The sequence below is a fragment of the Passer domesticus genome, chromosome 3 (assembly GCF_036417665.1).
Source record: "Passer domesticus isolate bPasDom1 chromosome 3, bPasDom1.hap1, whole genome shotgun sequence".
In the NCBI taxonomy this organism is placed as follows: Eukaryota; Metazoa; Chordata; class Aves; order Passeriformes; family Passeridae; genus Passer; species Passer domesticus.
The window spans coordinates 122,429,664-122,456,080 of record NC_087476.1 but is presented as its reverse complement, the minus strand read 5'-3'; the positions used below and the strand labels follow the sequence as shown (position 1 = coordinate 122,456,080).

The 26,417-nt window shown below is 45.3% G+C and overlaps 1 protein-coding gene across 5 annotated transcripts in view; it reads right to left on the bottom strand.

Moving 5' to 3' along the window:
* PLCB1 (phospholipase C beta 1) overlaps positions 1–26,417 on the bottom strand; it is a 332,913-nt gene that overhangs the window by 106,021 nt on the left and 200,475 nt on the right. For all 5 annotated transcript variants that reach the window (XR_010359722.1, XM_064415692.1, XM_064415693.1 and 2 more), the window contains exons 5-9: positions 21,571–21,650; positions 19,108–19,161; positions 18,530–18,605; positions 13,497–13,597; positions 11,982–12,148 (exon numbers count right to left, since the gene is read on the bottom strand). Coding sequence is in view for 4 of the 5 variants with exons in the window: in XM_064415692.1 (XP_064271762.1) it covers positions 11,982–12,148; positions 13,497–13,597; positions 18,530–18,605; positions 19,108–19,161; positions 21,571–21,650 (478 nt within the window). In the remaining variant the exon portion in view is untranslated. The remainder of the gene's footprint in view (positions 1–11,981; positions 12,149–13,496; positions 13,598–18,529; positions 18,606–19,107; positions 19,162–21,570; positions 21,651–26,417) is intronic.

Genomic DNA, 26,417 nt, shown 5'->3' with positions numbered 1-26,417 from the left:
TCAAACACCTCTTCTCTAATTTATCTGATTAATTACCATTTTCCTCCCTATGGGGTCACTCAGTAGTGCTTTGTTAAAACACTTAAAACCAGCACAAACATAAAAATGTTCCTTTTTCCTGAGGCACCTGGCCGACTGAAATGCTGAACACAACTCAGTGCCACGGAGGCACCTCCAGCTGAAGAGGGCAAGAGCTTCCTCATCCTCTCCTCTCCCTTTCCACCCTCACTTTGTCCTCTTTCCCTCGCTCTCTGCACCTTCCCTGCCCCACTCTGCATTTTTCCCCTCACACTTTGCACCCTTTCTGCACTTTTGCCCTTTTTCTCTCACACTTTGCCTTTTTCTCACCTCACACCCTGCATATTTTTGACTTGATTCCCATGCATTAGTGGCCAGCTAAATTTTGGTGCCAGCCAAGTAAATAAAAGATCCATTTAATGTTTTTATTGTGCACTGGAACAAGCCTGAAAAATATAAGAATAACTGTGGATAAGAAATACAAAAGTGTCTAATGTATTCTTAGCCACAGACACTCCCAATACCTCAAAGTTAGAAATGTGTAGCTGCACACTTCATAAGGATTATCTAGCTTGGGTCTAACTCTAGAATGTACCTGAATTAAAAACTTCCAAGAGTTTGGAAAGGCACTGCCAGGTCTGGAAGTGTCTCAGTGCCTCTCTCTGTGTTTGCACACTCATGCAGAAATTTGTGAAGCAGTTTCTTAGTGAGTGGTTCCAGAGAACACCTCAAACTGCTGCTCCATGCAACCTTCAGGAATTGATGCAGAGATCAAAAAAGAACCACAGAACACCTCAAACTGCTGCTCCATGCAACCTTCAGGAATTGATGCAGAGATCAAAAACGAGCCACCCCATTGGGAACCAAGTGAAGTCAACAAAGTCTGGCATTTTTTCATTCCAATTTTATAGGAAGGAGAAGTCATTTCCTACTAGAAGAGGAGTATGTTGAGAGGTTCTATTGAATTTCCTGACTGTGATCAGCTTCATTGTATGAAACAAGGGAAGTGTTTGTGCAGCTTGATCTTTTTCTGCATCCCTGGCTCCACCTGATTGTTCCAAAATAGTTACAAGGGAGGGGAAAAGAAAAGAAAAGCACAAATGAAGTGGCAAGTTCTACACAATTCACAAGAATTCCTTATTAACTCCAGCTACACGATCCCATACCTTTCAAGATCTATTACAAGGGATCAAATACATGAATGTCCCTGGTTAAAAGAGAAAAGCACATAAAAATGTAACTGTTGCTTTGTCCACAGGTATCAGGGCTCTTTTCTAGTCAACATTTGTCAGCCCTAAACACAACAGAAGCCACTTCTGTTATCCCAGATCCTCTTTTCTGGCAGCAGTCTTCAGGCAGGTGACACACATCTGGCAAACAATCTAGAATTTCCAGGGGTAATTAAGTGAATCCTCTTTTCTATGGTTCTTAGATCTTGTCAACATTCATCAATCAAAATGTCTTCTTCTGTAGCTCCTGAGGTGTGGAATATCCCCATCCCTGGGAGATGGTGACACACGCTTGCCAGAAGCAGGGATTCCAGCCAGCTGCAGGGGCTGACAGGACAGAGTGTACTTTGGGAATGTACCTCTCAGAGGCTGCTCTGTTCGAAGACTCACTGTTATTATCACAAGGCTCTTCTTACTCCTGTTTGGCCAGATCCAGGGAACCAGGCACATTTCTCCTGTGACACAGGTGACAGCCCCATGGAAAACTGCTCCCTTGCAGCCTCCAGGGCTGCAAAAAGCACATTCTGCTTTTGACACAGAAATCCTTCTCCCGCTGCCTAGTAAGACTCAGGTAACTCGACAAGATCCTGCTCTCCCATCCCTTCAGCAGCCAGCATGGCCAGCACGTTGCCCTGGATGTGGAAATGCTCCCGTGTCCCTGGGAGCTTGCCAGCCCTCAGCACGAGGATGTAAACAAACCCCTGCTCACTCAACACCTGCTGAAAGACATCAGGGTTCAAAGCAGGGGCGAGCTTCCTAAAGAAGCTTCTCCTGCAGCTCTGTGCCCTCTGCAGAGCTCCAAGACCAAAACACCAGCAGTGCAGCAGTCTGGGGAGATGTAAAAGTGCAGCTAACCCTGAGAACTTCTCCAACAGCTGCTTGATCTAAACTTCACCCCCTGATTTTGGTGGGTGTGCTGGATGTGCAGCTACTTAATTTACTTAATTTTCCTAGGCTCTGCCCAGCCTGCTCCCAGGAGCCTTCCAGTCCTCCAGGAAAAGTCTTGGGGTGGAAAACAAGAGGCACAGCAGAAAAGACAACACATGGGAACACCTTTCTTTGCATTTCATTCTTGCAACTTTGACAACAGCTTTCACTTGTCTCTAAAATTTGTGGATGATCTGTATGACAGTTAAAATGTGCATTTGCCTAGGTTAGGCCACATGGATTTTAAACATTTTTATCTGTATATTTGCAAACTTCATAGTGCTTTCCATTTGTTTACACCCATGCTGTTATCCACTCAGTTATAATGTAACTGGAAAGCACGATTGTGCCAAGAGATGTTATTAAAGCAAAAAAGAAAACAAACAAAAAAGAAGCGAGACAATTAATTGGCACCTTGTATCTCCCAGTCAGCAGCACAGAATTACAATAGTATTTTGTCTGACAGTGAAATCAGGTTTATTCCAATGCAATCTGTAACAAGAATCACATTTGCTGTAATCCCACACAACTGAGCAGTCTTATCTCAATTTGAAGATAAGAATCCAACAAGCAAAGCAGCTACTTGCTAATCCAGTGAGAGATCTGTAAATCGTGTCCCACTGGGAATTCTCCCTCATAAACAAGCAGTGCAATTTACAGCTCCTTAGGGATTAAAACTCATGCTCAGTGTGGAGCAGGATGCACAGAGCCCTGTGTCTCTCCCCACACTGGGCACACATTAGCTGCTCCATGAGCCAGCAGAGAAGCTCACCAGCTGAATTCACACGGAATTCACAGTGTGGGACACAGTGTGCCACAGCTGCTCTGGTGGCACTTGCAGCACGTGCAGCAGGTGATGCTGACACCTGCTTGGCTTTCCAGACACGTTCTGCTGCTCTGCTGCTGTGGGGTCACTGGAGTTTCTGCTGATTTAGTTTTGCAAACCAGGGCAGGGCAGGGCAGGATTGTCCCTTTGCACTCTCCACTCTCTGCTCCTCTTGGTGGCAAAGTCATCACAAGGAGAGAACAGGGGACAAGCTCAGCCCAGACTGAAAAGACCCCAGCCCTACAGACCTCACCCCAGTTATCCTAGTGCTGCTTTGTTTTAGAAAAATCAGTGAGGATGGCAAAGACTCTCAGGCCTCAGGTCAGGATGTGCAGATATATCACAATATCAGAGTACCATTTACACACCATGGGCAGGATTCATCAGTAGCTCCTCCATTTTAGCAGCTCTCTCAATGATCAGTAAGGGCAAAAATTCACACTGTCAGACAGCCTTATCAAATTAATAAGTAGAGGAAAAGCAATATATCTGAATTACTGCATCTGGTTATTAGTGAAGCATTTAATGAAGTTTTAAACTCAGATTTTTCCTAATTGGAAAAACTAATCTGCAAAAAAGCTCAGATAGAAATAAACTGAGGTCAGCTTAAAAGATCAGGTTTTCTTTGAATTTGAAAGCTGAACTGCACAAAAGTCCAGAGGCTGAACACTGATCAGCAGTAGGTCTGGTTTCATAAAGTCCTTAATAATGTGAAAAAGTAGAATCAACATCACAGGGTTTAAAAACCAGCCAGTTCTCTGGTTGCTGTTAGCAAAACAAGAGGGCAAAGCTGTCATGAAGCAGGTAAATGGGACACAGATCAAATGGGAACACACAAATAACAATTCCAGCTACATAACTAATCACTGGAGCAAAGAAAAATCCAAAATACAGAAGTGAATAGAGAAGAAGATGCCTAGGAATCCATCACCCTGAGAAGCAGATGAGATGCAGAGAACAGCAACCCATCTGTAAAGGAAGCTGCATCAAAAAAGGTGATTAAGAAAAAGGAATTAAACAGGTAATGAGACCCGAGTGAGCACTAGAAAACTTGGGGTGAGTGTTTGAAAAAGCTTGGCAGTGCTTCAATTAAGTGTGCTAGGAAACAGACTTGCAGTGGATTTATTGGTTGTCTCATTGCTTAAATCCTTTAAAATCAAAGCAGGACAATATCCTGTTGTGCTCAAATCTCATTTCCTTTCTCTAAACTTGGAGGAAAACATAATGGATGCAATCCTGCCCTCGTTATAGCCACTGAAATACCTTCTGTAATTAGAGTTACCTGGCCACAAACCAAAACAAGCTGTCTTGGGGAACATGCTCTTGAAAGAGAAATGCAAAACTCCCTCAGTAAGAAAGGAACAGAGCAAGATTGCTCCCCCCAGCCTTGTGGGGGTACAGTGAGACACAGGGGGATGTGAACACAGACAGAGAATGATACAAGACCAGGATAAATGGTCCTACATACATGATTTATCTGGTCCAGGAGCAGGATAAATGCTTACTGAATGAAGAGTCAGTGAGGGAAAGCAGGGGAAGGCAAACACCTTGTGTCCAAGCAGCCTGCACAGAAGAGCTTGCTCAGTATCTGCCAATCCATGGGAAATGCTGCGTGCCCAGGGACACAGATCCAGGGCTGTGGCAGGGCAAGCTCCTCAAGTAAAGCAGAGTTCAGGGAGTCTAAACCAGCAATGCCTGTCATTCCAATGAAGCCAGCATGTCCACTTTGTCATCTGTACGAGTGCACACAGATAACCAAGAGTGGATACTATTATTTACCTTTTTGGGGGGTAGCAAGAAAATGTTTGCAGATGGAAAATCACTTTTCTGAACCATCAAGGTGAGGCACTGCAGCCCAAGACACGAAGAAATATTTCCTGCAAGCTTCCACACAAGCCATGCCAAAGAGCAAATCTACTCAAATCAGTGTTAAAACTTCGGGAGCATTCCAAGGACACTGCCATCCCCAAGGGAAAGGAAGGTGGAGTGTCACCTGAGGAACAGAGCAGCTTTCCAAATCCCACTGGTGCTGTAGGCATGAACCATCCAGGTTTAACAGGATCTTAAAGCCAACTGCAATGTTGAGTGTGGTATTTCTTTACTTATTTTATTAGAAATCCTAAGATTTTTCAGCCCTTTTCAAGCCTCAGGAAGGAAGGGCTCTAACCTCCAAGGGCTATACAGTCTATGAAAAGGAGCTATTTTTCTCCAGTAATGCTGGCAAACAGCAAAACACACACTGAAGCAGGGAAGATTCCAAGCACTCAACATTTTCTCTTCCTTAAAATTTATACCTTGGAAACACATTTATTTTGGTGGCTATTGATCCTTTAAATGCCTGCAGCACTTTAAAACCCTCTGCTGTTACAATGCATGGTCACAGCTCAGAGATTCTGGTAAGCAGAGGTTTTGTCTTAAGGTAAACAAGTCTTGGAACAGTTTCTAAAACTTCAGCAGGCAGATGCTAAACTTGTTAGAAGGCAAACTTTAATTGTTAAGGAGTGGGGGATAACCCCAACAACCAATCTCTCCTAAGGCTCAGGACTGCAGCAGGGTTTTACAGCCACAAACCCATCTCTGCTCTTGGCTTCTCAGCAGAGACGCAGCAGAAATTCCTTCTGGCAGGACATCCCTTGCAGCATACCAGCAGACAGTTAGTTTAGATCCAGACCCACAAAACCACCTTTACACCAGTCCCTGTGCAACGAGCACTTTGCAACATGGCAGATTTCTAAGGCAGCTGAGTGGAAAGGATTTACATCAGACAGATAAAACCACCATTCATCCCAGCAATACTACAGTTATTTCTGACAGACTTGAAAGAGGGACACCACTGGAAAATGTCACTGTGTTGCCAAACCTCTCAAAACATCCTCTGTACAATGCCTCAGAGTGATCCTGGGAGATGGAATAATGGTAAATGTTGGCTTACTTCCAATTGCTAAGTTGCACCAAAAGACATCTAAAAATATGTAATTTTTTCTGCTAAGTGATACTTCTCTACAGAAGCTATTAATGCACTTGCCAAAAAGACTGCCCTGTAGTATCATGGGAAGAGATAAGAGTGTCACTGTGCTCCAAGTGCTGAAAAAATCTAAAAGAGAAAAATCACACGTGATTTTTACTTCCAGAAACTCCTGCAACTGAAAATAGATTAATACTAAAGAGAAGTGGAAAAGAATAAAGGGCTGGCACTGCAAAGACAGTGCAAATAAACTGAAAAGAAGGGATTTTAGTCCCTTTAAAGGGCCTTCCTTATCTGTTCTTTAAACTTGGTTTTGCAGCTGCAGCAGTGGACAATCCTTTCCATAAACAACTTGAGCTCTCTCCTAATAACAATTGCTTTTTTTTTCCCCCTCTTACTACCTCTGGTACTCTGTGCCAGGACCATATTGTTAGGAAAGTTTTCCTAATTTCCAGCCTAAGTTTATCCAAGGCCACGTGATCGCTGTGCTCCTGTGCCAGCACTGTCCCTCAGTTCACCCCTTGTTTCTGCCCCCAGCCCTGCTGTATTTATGGGAATACCCAGCTGAGGGTACTGTGGGATGACTGCAGGAGGGCCCTGCCTCCCGTGGGTGCTGTGCCCCAGCTCTGAGAGCCCTGCTGTGCCAGGCACCCCCCAGCCCAGGGCACCCAGGCCAGCCTGGCTGAGCTGAGCCCAGCCGGGGTGAGGCAGACCCACAAATGACACAGGGGCCCATCTGTGGCTCCAGATGTCACCAGCAGCCTCCCCTCCCTGCACTACATTTGCACAAGTCACAATGAAGAGTCAAACCATGCCATGTTTGTGCAAACTTCAGCTACGTTTGTTTCCTTCAGCACTTGAGTCCAGGCTCCTTTATATTTTCAGAAATAAACCTTATCTAATATTCATCTTCAAATCATAAATTCTGCTGCTAAAATTGAATGTTTCCCCGTGCTCCATAAAAGAGGCAGCACCAAGCACAAAGGAAACAGTTTTACTGCTGGGCTGAGTTTTCTATTTATGGGCTCAGACAGTCCGAGGCCGGGTCAAACACAACCCAGGCAGGCAAGTGCAGAAAAATATCTCTGCAGAACCCCTGAAATGCAGTACTGACATTGGAGTCTCTCATCTCTGGGCAAAAGCTCCAGCTGGAGGGTTCTAACCCCCTAAACCCGTGTTTGCTCTGTGGTCCTGGCAGCCCGGGTTCTTCCAGGACAGGGTGAAGGCTGCCGGCAGGGCTTGGTGCCAGGGACAGCAGCTGGCTGCAGGCTGCTCTGGTCACCTCCATGCACAGCACAGGGCTGCAGGACCTGCACTGGCACCAGGTTTGTGCTCTGCAGCTCTAAACCAAACTGCACAGTGAGTGTGGGCTGTTTTACACTCAGCACTGCTCACTATGTCACTGGAGCTGCTCCTGGTACCAGGCACCAGGGCCACCATGGGCTTCTGCAAAGCTCAGGCTTCTTCCAAAGTGTCTGCACTATACACTGAAGATCACAAAACTTGCCCTCCCTGGAACCCTAAATATATTTTTGGTATTTTCAATATCTCTACTGCCAGCAGCAGTGTTCAGTGTTGCAAAATCCACATCACTGATTCAGTTCAAAGATGACACAATTTACCTGTAAAGCAGATGCAAAGAAATCCTTATAATTGAGGACTTGCCATTCTAAAGGATTTTTACATTGAGTTTTTCACTTGAGATGTAATGTTCCAAACAACTGCAAGATCTGAAATTAATTTTACAGCTTAACTAGAAAAAGCAACCTCCAGTGTATTACAAAAATACATTTTGCAAACTCATTTTGACAAATAGTCTCCATTAACTTATTTATGCTGACACATTACCCATACTAACATTTGTTGCACAGATATATACATATTTTAAACACTTTTTTAAAAGGTTTTCTGGTAAACTACTTAGCTTAGCACTTGCTGCTGACAGCCTGGGCTAGACTACGACTTTGGTGTGGCTTAAACATTTTAAAGAGTAATGAATCATGACTGGGATCTACTGTTCTGTCAATATTTGAGACAGAAAGAGCACAGAGAGCTCTCCTCTCGTACAACTGGAATGCTGGAAAACACTGACAATCCCAAAGTTAATGGGCTTTTGGGGAAGGATTCTTACTTTCCAGTCGGGAGGCCAAAGAATCCCAACTGTTTTGTAACACTTCCTACAAAGTGATTTATACATCAGGATTTATGCTTTAAATATTATGATGTCTTCAAAGGAGAGCCATGGCTGCACGGTGCTTGTTTTTGCCATTAAAATCTGTTACCTAGGAAATGGAGCCCTTCTGCCACCAGAAGAATCCAGGGTGTAATTATTCTTAAGCAGTTACTAAAAGGTGAATTTAATGCAGTGGGGTGAAAATGTTTAAATTGCAGAGAAGTTTAAAGGAGGAAAAACACATTTATGCTGGAGTGAATACTGCCTGGTGTTAAGGCTGCCATGGGAAAAATACATACAATAGATGTGGTATAAAATTAAATGTAACTTAATGATAATTGCTTAATTTATTTTATTACCTAAGAAAAACTCAGCATAACAACTACCAATAAATGTGCATTGCAAAAGAGAATTAATACTGGAATTCATGGAGAGAGTCATGCAACCAGCTCCTCTGCAATCCTTATAAATGCATGTCTAACCAAAGCTGACACACAGCAAGCAGATACAGAGAAAATCTGGAGAAGGAAACACTGTGAAATATAAGAGCAAAGCTCGTTTGCTCTGCACAGATCTAAAGGTTTGGCCCTTTAAAATTAAAGAAGCAGAGATAATATTTAAATAAATGCATTTTTAAGGGGGGGAAATCAACATCTTTATGCCATTACTTAAAGCACTTTCACACTATTTTTAAATCTTCCACCACAAAAACCACTCTAAAAATAAAGGCTGATAACACCCTCACCCTTGCCTTGCTCCCTCCAGGGATGACGGTGGAAACACGTAATTTATGGCTTTAGTTTTTTCACGCCTCCTTTCCCTGGCAGACCTTGGTTTGTGCTCCTCCTGCTTTCACTTCCAGCCTGGTGCGTGGGTGCAGCCCTTCCTGCACCCCTGGAGTGTGGAGGTGACACGGGCTGTGGCTCTGTGGCTTCCACAGCACTCACCTGCTTGCACCGTGAAAGGTTTCACCTGAGACACTGGGACTGGAGCTCTCAAAGCTCCTTCTGAAGTCAGAAACTTTCAGAATTGAATTGCATCGTTCAGTAAAGGAAGAAGCACATGTTTCTGCAGAATGGGAAGCACACAATATATGGTCAGCTCTTCTGCAGCCCCACAGCCCCCAGCACACAGGGAGAGACTGCCCAGCACCACCAGGCACTTCCTGCTGCTTCACCTGATAAGGGAACACCTTCTGCAGTGAATTCATCTCCTTCCCAGCACGACACAAAGCATTAATCACAACAGCTTACCTGGGCCACAATAAAACACTGCTCCACACACTTAACCCGTGCAGATGTCAAGCCTCCCTATCTGCTGATTTTGCAAAAGCTCCACTGTATCCCAGCAATAAATGCACCGAAATTACATCAGTGACAAGCAGGAGTTTACTCAGACCTCTGTAAGCTCAGGAAATTCACCAGCAAAAGATTTTACCAGGTACCTGAGGAGTTGCAAAAATTTAAAACATTATGGACACCTCTTGCTTACTGTGTCCAAAACAGTGTAGGGGAGCTGCAACAGCTGCAAGAAGAGGGCTACAATGGTGACCAGGGGAGTTATGAGATCCCAACAGCATTTGAATAGTGCTGTGAAAGGTGAGGACAGCACAACTCACCAGAAATTCATATAATTCAAAAATCCATGGTGCAGTGGATGTGCACTGACAATGAGCTGGGACAGGAAATTAGGAAGAACAATCATCAGATGAGTGAAGGTCACTCACCCAAACAGGGAGCGAGGAGTCAGGTGCTGCACGTGGCTTCCACTTCATCAATTTGGATTTACATTTTTAAGGAAAAAAAAAATCCCTGATTTTATTTAAAAGCACTTTTCAATGCAAATAAAATTTGCTAACAAGCATGTGCATCACACTTTTGGAGGTTTCCTGGCTACCTGTGTTCATGTTTCTGGCCAAAAACTGCCTGGAAATTTCACTTCAACAACCCTGGCAGCAGGAGGCCTGAGTGATCATCCCTTTGCCAGAACACCATACTAACAGGTTAAATCACTGCTCTAAATATGTGGCTACATTTTGGTGACATTTTATAGACACGAAGCATTTTTTGACAATTATTCCATGAGTGCAGAACTGAATGCACACCTCCACTTCATTTCATATACAGCGAGTTGCATTCCCAACTCGGAGCAGATGTACAGAAAATATTGTGTCCCCATGTCATCCCTGATTAGCCAATTCCTGTCATTTCAAGGCAGTAAGCTTGGGATTTACACTGGAGCTGCTGCCAGTTCCTGCAGCTCAGCTGCCAGACAGGGAGGTGGTTCTTCACACAGAGGTGGTTCTCAGGTTGTGCCAGCTGGACCCCAGTGCACAAGCCTGAGAAGGGAAAAAAACCCACAACAGTCCCACTGAAAGAATTAACTCTCTGTGATCTTTGCCTTGTTCAAGTCAGCATTTTCAGAGAGAACTGGTTCTTTAGGAGCAACATAAATCACCCCCACGACAAGAGGCACCTATGGAAGAGCCAGTGTGCCCCAAGGTGAACAGGGTGCACGAATCCCATGGGAGGGTGGGAGCACACACCACCACAGCACCCTTCCTCCTGGGCTCTGATTCATGTTTTCCCCTCATTGCTAGTCAGAGGGTGGCTCCATTTTGACTCTGCTGCTCTGCTGGCACACCAGCACACCTCCTTCTAATAAATCCTCTATTTGGTTGATATGGAGGGCTAATATTTGGGTAACAAGGATGATCTTTTAGGTAACAGGCTTTCCTGCAGCTGGTGGAAATAAGGTAAGCACAGAGCACAGCTCTAATATTTGCACAGATGAGAAAGGAGGTCACAACGTGTTTCCATTTACTCAAGTACTGCTCCTGCTGATGTCAAAACACAGTTTGCATGAATATGGCCAAGAAGCAGGATTTAACCCTCCAGCAAACCTCTGGAAACACTCAGCTAGGTTGGACTAGAAAAATAAGAAGCCTTAAGAGAAAAAAAATTAGAAGTGAGAGACAACATAGATGGTGACATCAATTTCCTCCAGGAAGATGGCAAGTGAGAAGGCTTCCAGGGAGAGGTGGCAGTGCCTTCAGTTAACCTCCAGACTCTTGGGTCTTTTTTGACTTTTTTGATCCACAATGTCTGGACCAAACCATCTTTTTTTCATATTAGATCTGTGTTTCAGGATACTCCCATGCCTCTAAAATATCTAAGGTGTAAACACATCAAAAGCTGGGCTAATCATTAGGATATTGAATCATTAGGACTGGAATAAAACAGGATGCAGACACAAACAGAATGCTATTTTAAGACTTGTGGTGGTAGCAAAAATCTACAGAGATTTGTGCAGGAGTTCTTTCACTGGTTTTGGCCAAGTGCCCAGCTAAGTCCTGACAACACCTGAGATGTTCAAAAGGGAATTTTCTGTGATTATAGCATGAAATACACTGAGTTGATCTCATATCTTGCATTGTACACCACTTTATCCAAAAGCAGAGGGCTAGACTTAATAGTATTATGAAATGATAGAATTATCACGCTCCTAGTTCCACTGTCCCTGATTTTTTTCTTTCACTTTACATTTTAGATGCTGGTAAACAGCCACTGGGATAGCCAGGTTTCTGCTGAGGGTCACATACCAGAGCACCTCTTCTGTCAATCACACACACTGCAAAGCAAGCAGGGGAAGCAGCCCCATCCCTCCTCACCTGACACCAGCCAAGCACTTTTTAAAATGCACCACAGGATGTCTCAGTGGCCTGTGTGATCCCAAAAGCAGGCAGCTGGGAAAGCAGCTGGATTTTGAACCACATTTTGCTGTAGCCTGTAGGACAATTGAGTTATTGTTTCTGAGCACAGCAGGAGTGTGAAATCCACTGACCTTTCTTTGCTAGGTTGCTGTTAGGTTCGTACTTCTCAATCAGCACTTGAACTTGTTCTTGTTTGAGTGGTGGATAAAGGATCTCATTTAATCGCGGATCCCGTTGCTTCAAATTTATGAAGTCCATCATCTGATCCACAGTAAGGTAGGGTTTGCTCTTGGCACCACTGGAGAGAAATTAAAGAAACAGCAAAGTCACTTTAATACATTTCCTTGAAACCTTGTTCTGCATCTGAAACTTCCCAAGGAAACTGAAACAAGACTCATACAAAATTATCATACAACAAAAACATCGCCCACTGTGTCTCTGGAGTAATCTATTTTGCCAAAGGTTCTCCATCAGACATCTAGGAGGAAGATCTTTGGCAATGTTCAGCATTACAGGCATCAATGGGAAGACTTGGAGCAATGCTAAAAGCCTTTCATTCCTCTGAATTCTTGGAATGAAGCTATTTAAAAAAGTAAAAGAGAAAACAGCCATGGGATTCAATCCCCAGCTTGCCACAAACACTCTGCTGGCATTCCTGGCCCAGCTATTTGGGTTTACTGCTGAATAACAGCAGCCCTGATGTCATTATTCTGGTAATTTGTGTGGGTCCTTTTTTTGTAAACCTTCTAAAAGCTTCGAGGTGCTCTGTAATGCAAGCAAAAAGATACCTATTCAGAGAGTCAGTGGGAAGAGCAGAGTTTGGTACAAGATAGAAACCCAGCAAGCCTCTGGGCCAGGAGAGGAGCTGAGGGCAGTGTGGGGCACCCAGTTCTGCCTGCCAGGGGGCAAGGGGCAGCCCCTCCTGGCTGCAGGGGGAGCAAACTGGGCCAGGGCTGCTCTAAAACCCCAACCTCAGGGACAGCAGCCCCTAAAGGGGAACGTGAGCACGGTCGTGTTGCTAAAATACATTCACCAGCTGCTCTGGGGGTCGTGGGGTGCACTCTAGAAACTGCTTTCCTCTCATGCTGCCTCCACTGATCAGGCTCTGCTGAAGCTGCAAGTACACAGATTGCTGCAAGGGGTGGAAGCACCAGGAGTCACAGAGCTCAGAAGGGAATGTATGAAATCAGTTGTAGCCAGCTGCTAATTTAATTTCACGGTGTGAATTCATCATACACAACTCCTAAAAGTTACTGCATTTTTTTTGCCAGTCCTAATTAAGCTTTTGGGGGTGATTATACATATTCTAATGCCTATTTTGTGATGTTATTGCTTATTACTCTTCTTTCTTTACTTTTGTGGAAACCCAAACTATCCTGATCAATGCAGCAAAACAAGACCTGGCAGCTCTGCTCCTCCAGGAACAAATTCCTTTAAAACTCAAGCCATCAGAAGTGGAGGTAAAAGCCTGGGAGAGAAGGAACCCTTGATCCAAGAATAAAGAACAGCCCTGCCTGACATTGAAATCTGCTACTGGCCAGCACTGCATGCTGCTATAGTGTAAATAACCTCCTTTGCCATGCCCAGCCCAGAAAATCAGTGAATGGGAAAAATGAATAAAGAAAGCAATGAGAGTCCTTCCTTACAACTCAGAAAAGATGTGGTCGATCTCAGGCCGAGGGCAGAGGTTGTTTAGGAACACTCTGTACACTTCTGGCGTGAAGTCGTCTTGAGGGATTGAATCATTCTGTGAAATGGGAAAAAAAACAGTGAAAGAGAGATACAGCACTTTTGTATGTTCTTTGCAATCTGATCACTCACTTTTTGGCTGCTTTTGATTTCCTTCCTGCAACCTAGAGGAGCCCAGATTCTGCAGGACTGTAAGTTGCCCTGAATCACAGAGCAGCTTAAAGAGCACATCTTTAAAAAATGCCTACAGACCCATCTCTCAGCTTCCATGAGGCACAGCTATCTCGTTCTCTGAGCACCTGGGAAGGAGGAGGAAGGCACTTGTCCCCCTCTAACCCCTTCCCCACAGCAGAAATAGGTGTGTCAGCCCTGGTGAGGCCTCTGAGCTCACCCCCAGCAGGGCTGAGCCTGCGTTTTTCAGTGAGCAGAACAGCACAGGCACAGAGGGTGAGGATGTCACTTGTCTTTCCAGAGCTGTCACACAGCTGGGGAACAAACTGGGTCACTGTGTCATTACTAATACACTTGTTCCCTGACAGCAGCAGTGATTCTGCCTTTTCCTTCCTGAAGAGACATGTTCCAGATGCCACAGTTCTGGGCAAGACTCAAGCACACAGCTTTGCCATCCATCTTTGTCCTAAACACTCAGTGTAACACATTTGGCAATCAGGTTTCTTTTAGAGGAATTGATAAAGTGCTCTCCTGCAGAGGACATGCCAGTATTTTTTTCTCCTTACATCTTCTACAATGTAGAGTGATTTCAATTTAGTCCAACTTCTAGATGACAATTTCATCACCCTCACTATGTTTTTCTCCAAAAAAATCAAATTACTGCAGGCAATTACTGTACTGGGTAAGTCATTTGCATGAAGCTGGAGAGTCCTTCATCCAAAGCTAAGGCACGTGGTCTGGGAGCACCATGGGCCCACAGGATTCCTCTCCCTGCTCAAAATGTGATGAACTAGAGGAGGAGAATGGTAACCTGGGCAGAAAGCTGCCTGCTTGGCAAAGGTGGCAGGCTGGGAGTGAGCTGCTGCTGGGGCCAGCAGTGCCTGCATTTTCTCTGCCTGTATATTCTCTGCTTGTATTTTCTCTATTTTCTCTTCCTGTATTTTCTCTGCCTGTTTAGCTCCGTTGCCAAGGGAACCGGAAGCACGGCTCAAGCCTTTGTCAGACACAAGGAAACTTTTCTATATTCTTCCTGCTTTGGGTTACAATAAATAAACCATGCCCCCGGCGTCGCTTTGTCTCCTTTCATCTGAACCCACACAGGCTGGAGAGGTTTTATCCTGTTTGTGTCCACAGCAGCAGACTGACCCATCTGGGCTGTTCCTCTGCTCTGCCTGCACACCCATCTCCAGGCTCCACACTCTAAGGTGACCCCACCAGACCCTTGTGCCCTCCATTTTTTTTGGCAGGCTGCAGGGTGAGCTGGTTCAAAACTTACCCAGCCAAAAAGCTCCCTGTGTGCTTGACATGGGATCAAGCCCTGAGCCAGGGAACTCGCTGCTGCCAAATCCAGCGCACGGCTGGATGGAGAAGTGGGAATGCTGAGGGCAGAGGATGAAAGCAGCTCCCCTCACTGCACCCCTGACACTGAACAATTCAAGCTGTGGAGCTCCCAGTGCTGACACCTGTGTTTGCCTCAAGGCTGGGAATCTCAAAGCTTGGGAATTCTCCTGTTAGAGCTGGCAGCCTGCCCTCCCCTGCTCCTCTGCTGATAGCCCCTGTCCAGCAGGGTGCTGCTCTCAGCCAGGGGCTTTTCAATGATTCTCTGACTACCACAGAGCTGCAGCCCCCCATCAAGCTACTGCTGTTTTCTTTACGAGGGATTTGAAGGTGCTCAGCAGAACAGAAGTGGATCTCTTCCCATGGCCTGAGATCCAGGCTCTGATGTGCCACTCAGACCCAATTAACAGACATCAGTCTGCCTCCCCATGTCTCCAAACAGCCCCTGCAAAGAGAATAACCTACACGAGCCTTCAGGCATAGGTGTACAGAACTTTTTAATAGGCATTTCCTACCAGAATCATAACCAGTGGGCTACACAACACAAACATCTAGATGGGAGACCAAAGCCACCTCAGGCACAACCTCCCACAACTACATTTGGCTTCCAAAAGCCTGTCTGCCCCAAGGGATTAAAATATGCTGCCCCCTTACTCAGCCTGGTCTGAGCCATCCCTGTTTCAGAGGAACCACCCACACACCTTCTGGGCTCGTCTCTTTTGACACCAGTGAACAAAGCACAAACCTTCTGTACCACACGAGAGCACCCCTCGTTTCCAGCCTGCCTCAGTATCGGCATTCAATTTTATCCCGTGATTAAGACTCTCTGCTAATTTCAAGCACTGCTGATTTAGGATTTGCCTGCTAACCTGCCTGCTTTTCTAACATCTGTATCCAGTCTGTTACGTATCTGGCAGCATGAGAGCTAATTCAGGTTATTTGCACAGACTGGACTCAAGAGCTGGTTATTTTATTTTAACAGTGAAGCTCACTGGTGCTTCACTGTGAACCTCGACATTAACTAGAAGGCAAAAACCACTTATCACAGCCAAAAGGCCAGCTAAAATAAAGCTCTTGAAATTCTATTTAAGGCACCTTTAACCAAAACAAGCAAAAAATATCCAACAATAACAAAAAATAACCCCATTTCCAAAAAGTAGCCAAGATTAAAAAAAAAAAAACAACATAGGAGAATCAGCTGGAAAATTCAGAAATTCATTGGGGTATTTTAAAACTTTGTTTAAACATTTATTTAAAGATCCTTCTGCTTTCAGATCTGCTGGATGATGACTGTTCCAAAAACCAGGGCTTGATCCTTCAAAACTCCACGTAGGCCAGTTCTGACTGATAAAGAGAGAAATTAATAAAGCCATGCTTTGGAAAGTGCTTGAGGTCCATGGGTCATCCCACTGTGATCATGCCCTGCTGCTCAGCTGAATCAGTGCTCACACTGCAGAGAATCCATCCCTCATGAAGGTCCTTAAAGACAAAAGAAAGGATTTATTTCCAGCAATTCTGAGGATCCTCTCTGGTGCTACTCCTCAGGAGGAAAACAATTATCTGGGCAAGGAGAACTCTTGCTCCTCTTGCACTGCATGCAGAGCCTGCACGTGTGCCACAGGCTCTCCTGGCACACACACACAGGGAATTCCCTGGGCAGTGGGCTCGTGGATGGGGTATCTGCCCTGTCACACAGAAACCCTCACAGGGACACTCCCCTGGCACCTGTGCCCAGGTCACTGCAAGAGGCAGGTGAGGAACTGTCCCAGGCTCGAAGACTCACTCCTAAGCTGCAGGAGCTGCAGCCAAACATGGTGTGAAGCTCGTGGCCAACAAACTCCATATCTTCCCATGGCAATGAGAGGTGTGGAAACTCGGGGAGAAAATCCATGAATATCAAAATCCAGAGCCTGAACTGCTACATCCATGAGAGACTGTCATGAATTCTCTGAATAATTTGGTGTTATTGGCTGAACAAGGCTTCCTGATATTCCCTTGCAAGCTGCTGGAGTCTGTTGCCCTTCCAAGGCTTTATGGGAACACCATTTGTCCTGCAGTACAATAGGGCAGAAAAGCTGGAAGTTGAAGCTAAGAATTTCACTTGTTCAGATCAACAGGAACACAAAGGAAAGGAGCTGTGGTTGAACTTCTGCTTTTCTTCCCTTCTGTTACCTCCATGAGATTCAGTTTTGCCCATCTACAGTATTTTCCAAAGATGATCAACACAGTTTTCCTTGGTGTATGCAGCACATTTCTCTTTTGTCCCAACCAAAGAAAGGATCTACTTCATATTCTGAATAATTTTCAAGATGGTATCCCAGCAACAAGCATCCAGCAGTGTGTATGTAAAACCAGCTCTACTTAGATAAATAGCAGAAAAAAGCTGCAGTTTCTTCCAAAGACCCAAATGATATTTAAATTTTCTTTTCAGAGACATGTACTAAACGGAAGAAATAAATCAGCTGATTCAGAAAGCAGCACCTCAGAGAATTTTTCTTGCACACTTTGTCTTGTTTGCTATCAATTAAATAGAAACTCATCTTTAAAACCTTTCTCTCCACATTTCTAACCTCACAATATTACCTCAGCTAAGGTTATTATAGTATTTTATACGTACTTTCTGACATTCCTTGGAATTTTATTTAAACCTGTGAAGGAAGGGGTGTCTGAGGGTTGGCTGGGGAAGATTCAGCTCCACTGTTCTGGAGCTGTAGGAATGGGCTCTGTTAAACCACTGGGGGACAAACGTCAAGGACAGCTCACAGCACAGAGCTCTGGATATGTCAAGGGATCAGGAGATGCAGGCTCTCTGCTACAGAGGGGTTTTACCCCAGCTCTTGGACCCCTGAAAGAAGGAATTGTCCTGCAAGAAGCTTTCCTGGGATTAAAACCCAGCTGGAGCAGGGAGGTGGGAGCAGTGTGTCCCACTGTGGTCCCTCCCAGCCTCCCCAATCTGTGACTCCAGGGTTAACTGGAATCACCTGCTCGAGGTCATTCCATCTGAAAAAAGCCTTCTTGAGGGCCAGGTGCCCTCCTGGAAAAGCTCTGGGTTGAGCACAGCTCCTGGATGAGCAGGATGCAACAGCTGCATCCCTGCAGTGTTAGCAGCTTCCACATTTCCACAATTCCTTCATGCACCTTTTGGAAAAGGCAGGGTGGGTTTAGCCTGTCTCTTATCTCCAGCTACAGATCACACCTCAGGCTGACACTGAAACCATGCCTTGGAAATTGTGCAACCTCACAGGATCCCTCCAGGCCGGGTCACAAAAACTCTGCCCTTCCTTTGAATCCTTTCAGGCTTCTTCCATGAGCCCCTGCTCCTAAACAACTTCAGACGAAAGGCAGAGAGGGGTGTCAGGAGCCTCTGAGCGGGGAAGGAGCCATGCAGCAGCAAAGCCAGGCTGAGCCACGGGCACCCTGGGAAGAGAGGCAGCAGCAGCCGAGCCAAGCAGGGCTGAGGTGCAGAGCTGCAGCTGCTCACCCGGGAGGAGGGAAGGTTGCAGGCCTCCAGCGCCGTCTCCACCCGTTTTCTGTCCGACGAGAACAAGCGGTAGATGCTGCAAAAGGAGGACAAAACACAGGGGCTGGCTGAGAGACATGCCTTCATGGCCCACGTGCCTCAAGGACTGCATCTCTCAGCAGCCTGTTCCATCTTTAGCTGTTTATTTCCATTTGCTGGCTGCTCAGTGACAGAGTTTGACAGTGCTCAGTTTAACTCTACCCCGCACCAGCCCCTACCACAGCAGTTATTTATTTCAGCTATCACTGCTCTCTTCATTCCCCCAGTGACAAGCAATTTAAATCTGTTTATTTTCACATATCCCTGAGATAAAGAAATTATGCTGATTTTTTTTTTTAAATTTTTAATTTTCACAAGTGGAAGGAACCAGGGCAGAGAGGCAGGATGTCTGTGCCCAGAGGGCATTTGAACAGAGACACCCCATCATCACTGTTATAAAAATTATTCCTCTAGGCACAGGGTCCCATGCTCATCCCAAACACATCTTCACAGCCCAAAGCCAGCAGAGAGCACGTGGTAAGGGAGGGAACAGCACTTACTTCTTCAGAGGAATGCGCCCCTCTGGAGTCACCTGCAGCTTGAGTTTTGTGTAGCTGTGGAGAGAAAAGCACCCTGCTTTATTTTTACAGCATTTTCAAGGACCTCTCCACCAGTTCCTAGCTCTGGGCTAGTGCTCTGGTCATGTGGCAAGTCCCACTCAGCTCTTTCTCCCAGTGTGAAAACATGTTGGGGTATCATTATTGACTGCAAACCTTCTACTGTCTGTCCTGAGAGAACTGTAAATGAGTTTTGCAGTAACATCAGCTGGTGAAAAATGTGGCAATGCTTAAATATTTCAGAGAAGATTTTCTTTGGTTAAAAAACTCAACTTTTTCATTTCACCCACTGGTCTGCCAAAAGAAGAAGAAACTGCATGGTTCTAATAAACTTTCCTTTTCCTCCCAACAGAAAATGCCATTAGCAACCACTTCAAAATCCAAGTGCATGCTAAAACTAGGATAACTGGGATAGGAACATTTCCACAAATCCTTGACTCCCCACAGTTTCATCTTCTGGAAACTGAAGCCTTTCGTGCTACTGTGTCACCAAGCACAACTCCCAGCACTGAGGGAGATTAAAACAAAAAAAAAATCACAGCAGTTATTTAAAAAAACCCAAAGTTTATTTTATTTTGCCTTTTATTTTTTCAAAATTTTGACTATATTTTGGTGACATTGAGTGTTTTCCTCTATAACCAAGGAAGTTAGAAATAACAAAAGATGAGGAAAAGCTGTTTATTATTGCACTTCCAGTGCTCCAAGGAACTGAATGTCAGAAAGAAAAAACCCTTCATTCTGCTCAAATGCAATCTGGTTTTCTCTTTCAACAAAAAGGTTCTGATAGGACTCCAACCAACCCTTTGCTTAGTACACTAATTATAATGGGGAAATAATTTAATCTTCAAAGTCATACATTTCTTAAGTGACTGATTTGGCATCCGTGCAGAGGAGCTGGAAAACCTTACGGTTTCCAAGTGATTTATTAATTAGTGGAAAAAGACACAGGAATGCCATGCTTGCCTGCCACTGAATGCACACAGTGTGTCCAGTGACTTCATCTTTAATTAATATGGCTTGAAAAACTGCCAAAGAACAGCTCCAGACACGGAGCTCTGCTGCAGCGTGTGATGACACATTTCTCCCCTGATTTGGGTAGGGAAGGCCCATTAGGTACAGCCCCAACCCTCCCCAGCATGGGCCTGGCAGCACAGCCCACTGGGCACCTGGGGATTGCAGGGGCAGGCAATTGTAGAACCTAATCCCCCTCCAAACCCATCTCCAGCCTGTGGAGCTGAAGGAAGTCACCAGCTCAGGTGGGCACATTCCCAGCATGCAGGGCCAACAGGGAATGTTAAATGTTGCCATCCATTTGGGATTTTGTTTGCCTAAACCATCCCTGCTGCCCCAGCAGACCGTTACCAGACACAATGCTGTATTCCAGCAACACCCACCCTTCAGAGCTGCCTCAAGAATCCCTGTGGACTCCAGCAAACAGCTTGGGGAGCAAACACACACCCAGAGATGCACATCCCTCCTTCCCACAACAGGCACCTGTGGCTCTGTGGGACTCAAGTGCAGCCCTCTGGAACGTTCTGACTCGGGGTGCAGCTAATGGAAGTGGCCATCCACAGCCTCAGAAAGCCCAGGAAAAGGGGGGTTAATTTGGAGGGAAGAAGGTTTGAGGAAGGTAAGTTTAGTATTTAGCTGGACTGAGCCCCTGGCTGTGAGCAGGGAAAGGTGTTTGGGGAAGACACTCAGCTGACTTTAAGCAGGCTGGGGAAGGTGCAGCCCCTCTTTCAGCAGCCAGTGTGTATCCCAGTTCAACACCAGCACTTCCTGGCAGGCTTTGCCACGCTGTTCTCAAAGCTCTTTCCACAAAACTGCCTCTCATCAGCTGGGAATTGCTAATTTCGGGGTTAGCTCTCTTCCCTTTCAGGTGTGTATTTCACCCCAAACCTTCTCACCAACAGCTTCATGGAAAGCAACTCAGAGTCTGCCCACTGTGCCCAGCAATCCAGAGGAACGAATTCTCTGGATCACACGGAAACCAGAGAGATCGGACTGAGGAACAGGGACTTTTGGCATTTCTCTTATTTTTTGTTATCAATAAAAGACAAAAAGGAAAACAAACCAGAAGCAAGTCAGTCCAGAGTATTCTTTCTTTTTAAATGCAGACCTTCAGCCTCCAGCTGAAGCCACAACTGTACAAGGGGCAGGGAGCATTCAATCCTGCCTTTCTCTGCAATGATTTAATAGCTTGCCAGGAGAACCCTAAAAAGGATTTTTGTTTAGATGACTTCTAGATAACAGGCTCTTTAGAACCACAGGAACCAGGACCTGTGTTTACAGAAGTGACAAGTCACCAGAGCAGAAACAATAGATGACAAGGTGAGTAAGAAGCGTGGAGGAAAATGACGCAGGGGGAAGAGCAACACCCACAGGGTGACATCGAGGGCCACTCACGCTTTTTCCAGAAACGCGTCCCTTGACATGTTCTGGGCCAGCAAATTTGTTGCCAAACTGAACACTTCGTCTGACCATTCCTGTGAAGAGAAAAAGTGAATAAATGAGGCTCAGTTTAAACGTTTACTGACACGATGCAACATATTTTTGAAAATTATGCTTTGAAAAAAAGGGCCTAATTAAAGCCTGAACTTGATTTTTCCAATTACATCTTCCCTCCTCATCTGTGAGACCTGTTTTTCTCATGCTACAAAAAAAAAAAAAAAAAGAAGACTGTTACAAATTGAAGTCCTGACTCTATCCAAGATAAGAAACAAGCTTAAAAACTCCCCAGCCAGCAGAAATATAGAGGAGTACATTTCAATTACTCTGATGCAACTCCAAAGAACTCTTTCTCCCTGATTGTGTGATTTCTCCTCACACTGTGGTCCTATCCCTCACTAAATATTTTTCCCCCTTCCTGGTGTAGGGAAGAAATGCCATAGAATCATGGAATGGTTTGGGCTGGAAGGGATGTGCAAGAGGATCCAGCTCCTTCCCCCAGACCAGGCTGCTGCACATTGCCCCAGTCCTTCCCTTGCATCCCTGACCCTTCCGGGTTCCCAGCAGGCTGAACCAAGACTGTAAACTGAAGTTTAGACTCAAAGTTTGTGCTGCTCTCCTCCCTTGCAGGTCTCTCCCACAGCTTTTCATGGACAGCTTCAGTGTCTTTTTCCTTTCCAAACTGTTGCTTATTCACAACCTTTAATTACAAACCTTTTTCATCACAACTGTGGTTTAGGATTGGCTTTGTTTCCCCCCACTGAAAGAAAGGGAAGAAACAAGCAAAGCCTTTTCAAACAATGTGATTTTTTTTTTTTTTAGTTGACAAAGCTTTCAGTTTTGTTCCAAACTAAAGTTACATTTCCTTTCATAACAGTCCAAATCCAAAATTCCCACTGCCACACTCTTTGGGAAGTATTCCCTTCTCCTTGGTCATTCTTTTTCTTGAGGAAAAATATATACTAAAAAAAAAAAAAAAAGGAGGATTCCATTCTGATGAAAATGGATAGGGATGGGAAGTGTCATTGACTTCCAACGAAACAAATGTTCCTCTGTCAGTTTGGAGCTTAGAGCTTGTTTTACCTAAAAGGCCTCATTTTTCCACATGACCAGGTGATTGATTTGAAAAGCCAGGGGGGTTTTCCATCTTCTTTATATGCTACGGTTTTTCCCCTGATGATATCAGACCTTGCTCCTGAAACTGCTCTCCCAGCTGTGCTCCCAAGGATCAGGCTGCCTGCATGCCCAGTGTTTTAGTGGCCTTTGATGTCCTCCAGCTCTCAGGTCCTGGAGCTCATCCCATTCACACCTCAGCCCTCAGCACCAGAGGTAACACCTCTCCTGTGGCTGGTGTTTCTGGAAGAGAAACCTTCTTCCCTCAGACACACACTTGTTCTGGAGGCAAAATCAGTGCTGCTCATAGCCCTCCCTCCACCTTCTCGTGACCACTGCCATTCCTCTTCTTTCATTGTTCTTCCTCCTTAGGTCTGGTTTGAAAAAATCAGGGGTGTGAGAAAGCAGAGGAGGAGGAGTCAGGCTTGTTAGCAACACAACTGCTTTGCTGTGAGTCCTGGAACAGAGAGCGTATTAAGTGCAGCATCTGTTTTTCTTCTTGGCAACTCATTTTTCCAGGCTCAAAATAGGCTCATCTTGTAAACATTGCTTTGTTTAGGCACTAATAATAGCTGCTCAGACTTCTCCCTGTGACACTAACGGCCACAGAGACTAACAGCAACACAAAATACTATCTGGAAATCAAAAATACACTGGCTTTTAACAGATCCTGATAGCCTGTTTTCATCTTGCTGCTTCTGCTGGGCTTGAAGCTGAAATATTTTGTGTAAAACAGAAGTAGGGCACTTCAAGAGTATCCCACACCCCCAGCTCTTCCTTTCCTTTGTCCGAATGCTTGTTGACAGGAATGTAAGGGGAACTCACTCATTATGTGCCTGTCACACACATTATTTATATAAGCAGCCTTGCCATTTGTTCCATTCTGTTCCTTTGCTGGCTTTTCCTGGCTCTCCAAGCAACCCCATGGCTCTTGCCAAACCATCTGAGGGCTACCTGCAGGCTGAGCCATTCCTAACCAGGTCAAGCAACACTGGGCTCATTGTCTCTCCAATTTTAGGGTGAGCCACCCCAGAGCCCCAGCCAAAAAGCCAAGATCAGAGACTCTGCCAAGGATCACATCATCTCTGCAGCCACTGATCTGAGCCCCTGGCAGGAGGGGGAGCAACAGCACTGGGGACAGAGCTTAAAAAATAAAGAGATGCTGGGGACTGCCATTGCTGGGCTCTCAGCAAGCTGTGAGCCAAGGGGAGCCTTGCTGCTTCAACTCCCTTTCCTTGGGCTTGCTGCATGCAGAGAGCAGAGCCCACACCCCAAACCTGTGAATCCAGCAGGCAGAGCTCGGGGAGAGCACCCCAAGGGATGGAGAGCAAACAGCAGCCTCTGCACAGACGTGATACAACAGGAAAACAGAAATCTGGGCTTTTTCCAACAGGGCTGCAGCAGGGCCAGCAAACCCAGCACTGATCCCTTATGAGAGCAGAAGGACTCGAGCTGCTGATCTTCAACTCCAAGCAAGCCACATCCCTCATGCTAAGAGGGAGCTTCCTGGACTTGATCCCCTGCTGGCTGAGTCCTGCCACACCAGTTCATCTTCTGCCATTCCTGTGACCTTTGCTGACAAGTCATTCAGCTGCTCAGAGCTTTGCAGGTAGCACACGAGCAGCAGCTCCTCTGGAAATGTGCTGTCAGTGCAGTCATCTCTCTGCACGCATCAGGATACCACACAACACACAGTGCAACACAAGAGAGGAGACCTTTTTCATAAGAAAAGGCAGCACAGAGCCTTGAAAACACTTCCTTCAAATCACACAACGTATGAAGGCAATGTTCCTCACACATTTCTTTTTGGTGGGAGGTTAACAAAGCAAGCTGCTGAAATTCTACACTTTCAGAATTTAATTTTTAAAAAAAGCCATATCAAATGGATGTGAATTTACTTTCTTCTACTGATCAAGCTCTTGCATACACCGGGGAAGCTAGAAAAAGAAAGATGTATGCTGGAAAGAATAGTACAGTGTTACTTGTGAATCATCCGTGATGACATCATTTTACTTATGGAGGAATTCATCAGCTCTTAGTGATGCATTTTACCCAAAGCTCATCAGACTGAGCAGAAAGATTTCCTGTGGCTCTGGACAGGAGCCTGCATGGCCAGGATTGGCAGTGCAGAGAGAAGAGAGCTGCCATGAGGGGCACCAAAGAGAGCCAGAGGAAAGAGGAGGGAACAAGGAGATGCTCACTCCTGGATCTGCTGGATTTGGGAAGAGAGTGAAGTGCTGTAGGGGCAGCCAGAGGCTGATGGGCTGGACTTCCTGTTGGGAATGGAGACAGAGAAAAGGAGTGTTTGCTCAGAACAGGGTTTGAGAATAAACTCTGCTGCTTCTGCAGCAATCTGTGGGTGCTCACAAATAAATCCCACCCCAGACAGGCCCTCTCAGCTGAAAACAAGTGAGTGCTCTCTCAGTGCTGCTTCTCCCCCCAGCACGACACACCTTCCTGCCTGCCCCTTAGACCAGGGCCTAATGAATTTCAAGCTGCATTCTTTGATCAAAGCAGGTGCCCTCAGCTCTTCACTGATGTGCTTTAAGCACCAGTTACACTCTCCTGGAGGAACAAACATAAACCAGCACGCTGACATTTCTATGTAGTGCAGCTGAGGCAAGCTGGATAACCCAAGAGTTGCATTCTCCTACTTTTCCCACAACTTGGCCAGTGGATGTGACAAGCAGAGCTTGCAGCAGAAAAGGCAGCCCTCTGCAAAGGGAGAAAATCCTCTAATTTCTGATTTTAACTGCCTCATTAAGACCATTACAGCTTACTGTGCCTTTCTCCTTAAGGGAGGGCTGGTCAACACTTGAAAAACAAGCTATCCCAAACAAAGGGTTAACCAAAAAATATTCATGCACTGAAAAGGAAAGGTGGGAGAGATTTCTATGGCACTTGCTTTCCCTGCAACATCAGAAGGGTCAAAATTTGCAAGTGTGGTGCTGAAAACGTCTTGTACTGTCATTGCTCCCCAGAGCTCCCTGAGGGATGACTTGTGCCTGATGTGCTCATTTATTGCACTTGCTCTGAGTCACTGCATGGGGCTCAGAGACAATGAAGACCAAATTTTGTGTTCTGGCTCATATAGAGTTGGTAAACAGGTTAAAAAGGGAGGAATTTTTAGATGTGTTCAACAGTGATCAAAACTGTTTGGATTCAATCATCAGGATATTTAACATGACCTCGAAGCACACACAGTTAATCTGCAATGCCTGAAAAATTGCATTCCCAGGCCACAGCTGATCAAATATTAATTTATTTGCTCTACTGCATTTACAAATAAAAAGGAAGACTCCTAGTTACTCGGATGGTAGGAGTTACTCAAGATTTAGAGCAGCCAAGCTTTTACAAAATATTATTTTATCCACTTTAAGGTTCCATTATCAAAGAGAAAATAGCCCTAAAATACCCATTTTGGTGCTGTTTTAGCAAATAGATTATGGCTCACTGACTGCTGGCTAGACAGGAAAGTGAAACAGAAGGACATAAGCTTCTGATGTGGGTGATTTTCCCTGCTCCTTGATAAGGGACAGCAATTTCTGCTGGTAAAGCTTTAGCATACCTTTTCATTTTCCTTCATAAGCAGAGCTCCTTTTTTTCTCCTGAAGACTTATTTCAATTGCTTTCATTTCTGCGGTGTTAAGATTTCTCACCCTGTAGAGCTCTGCATTTTCAAGCACTTCCCT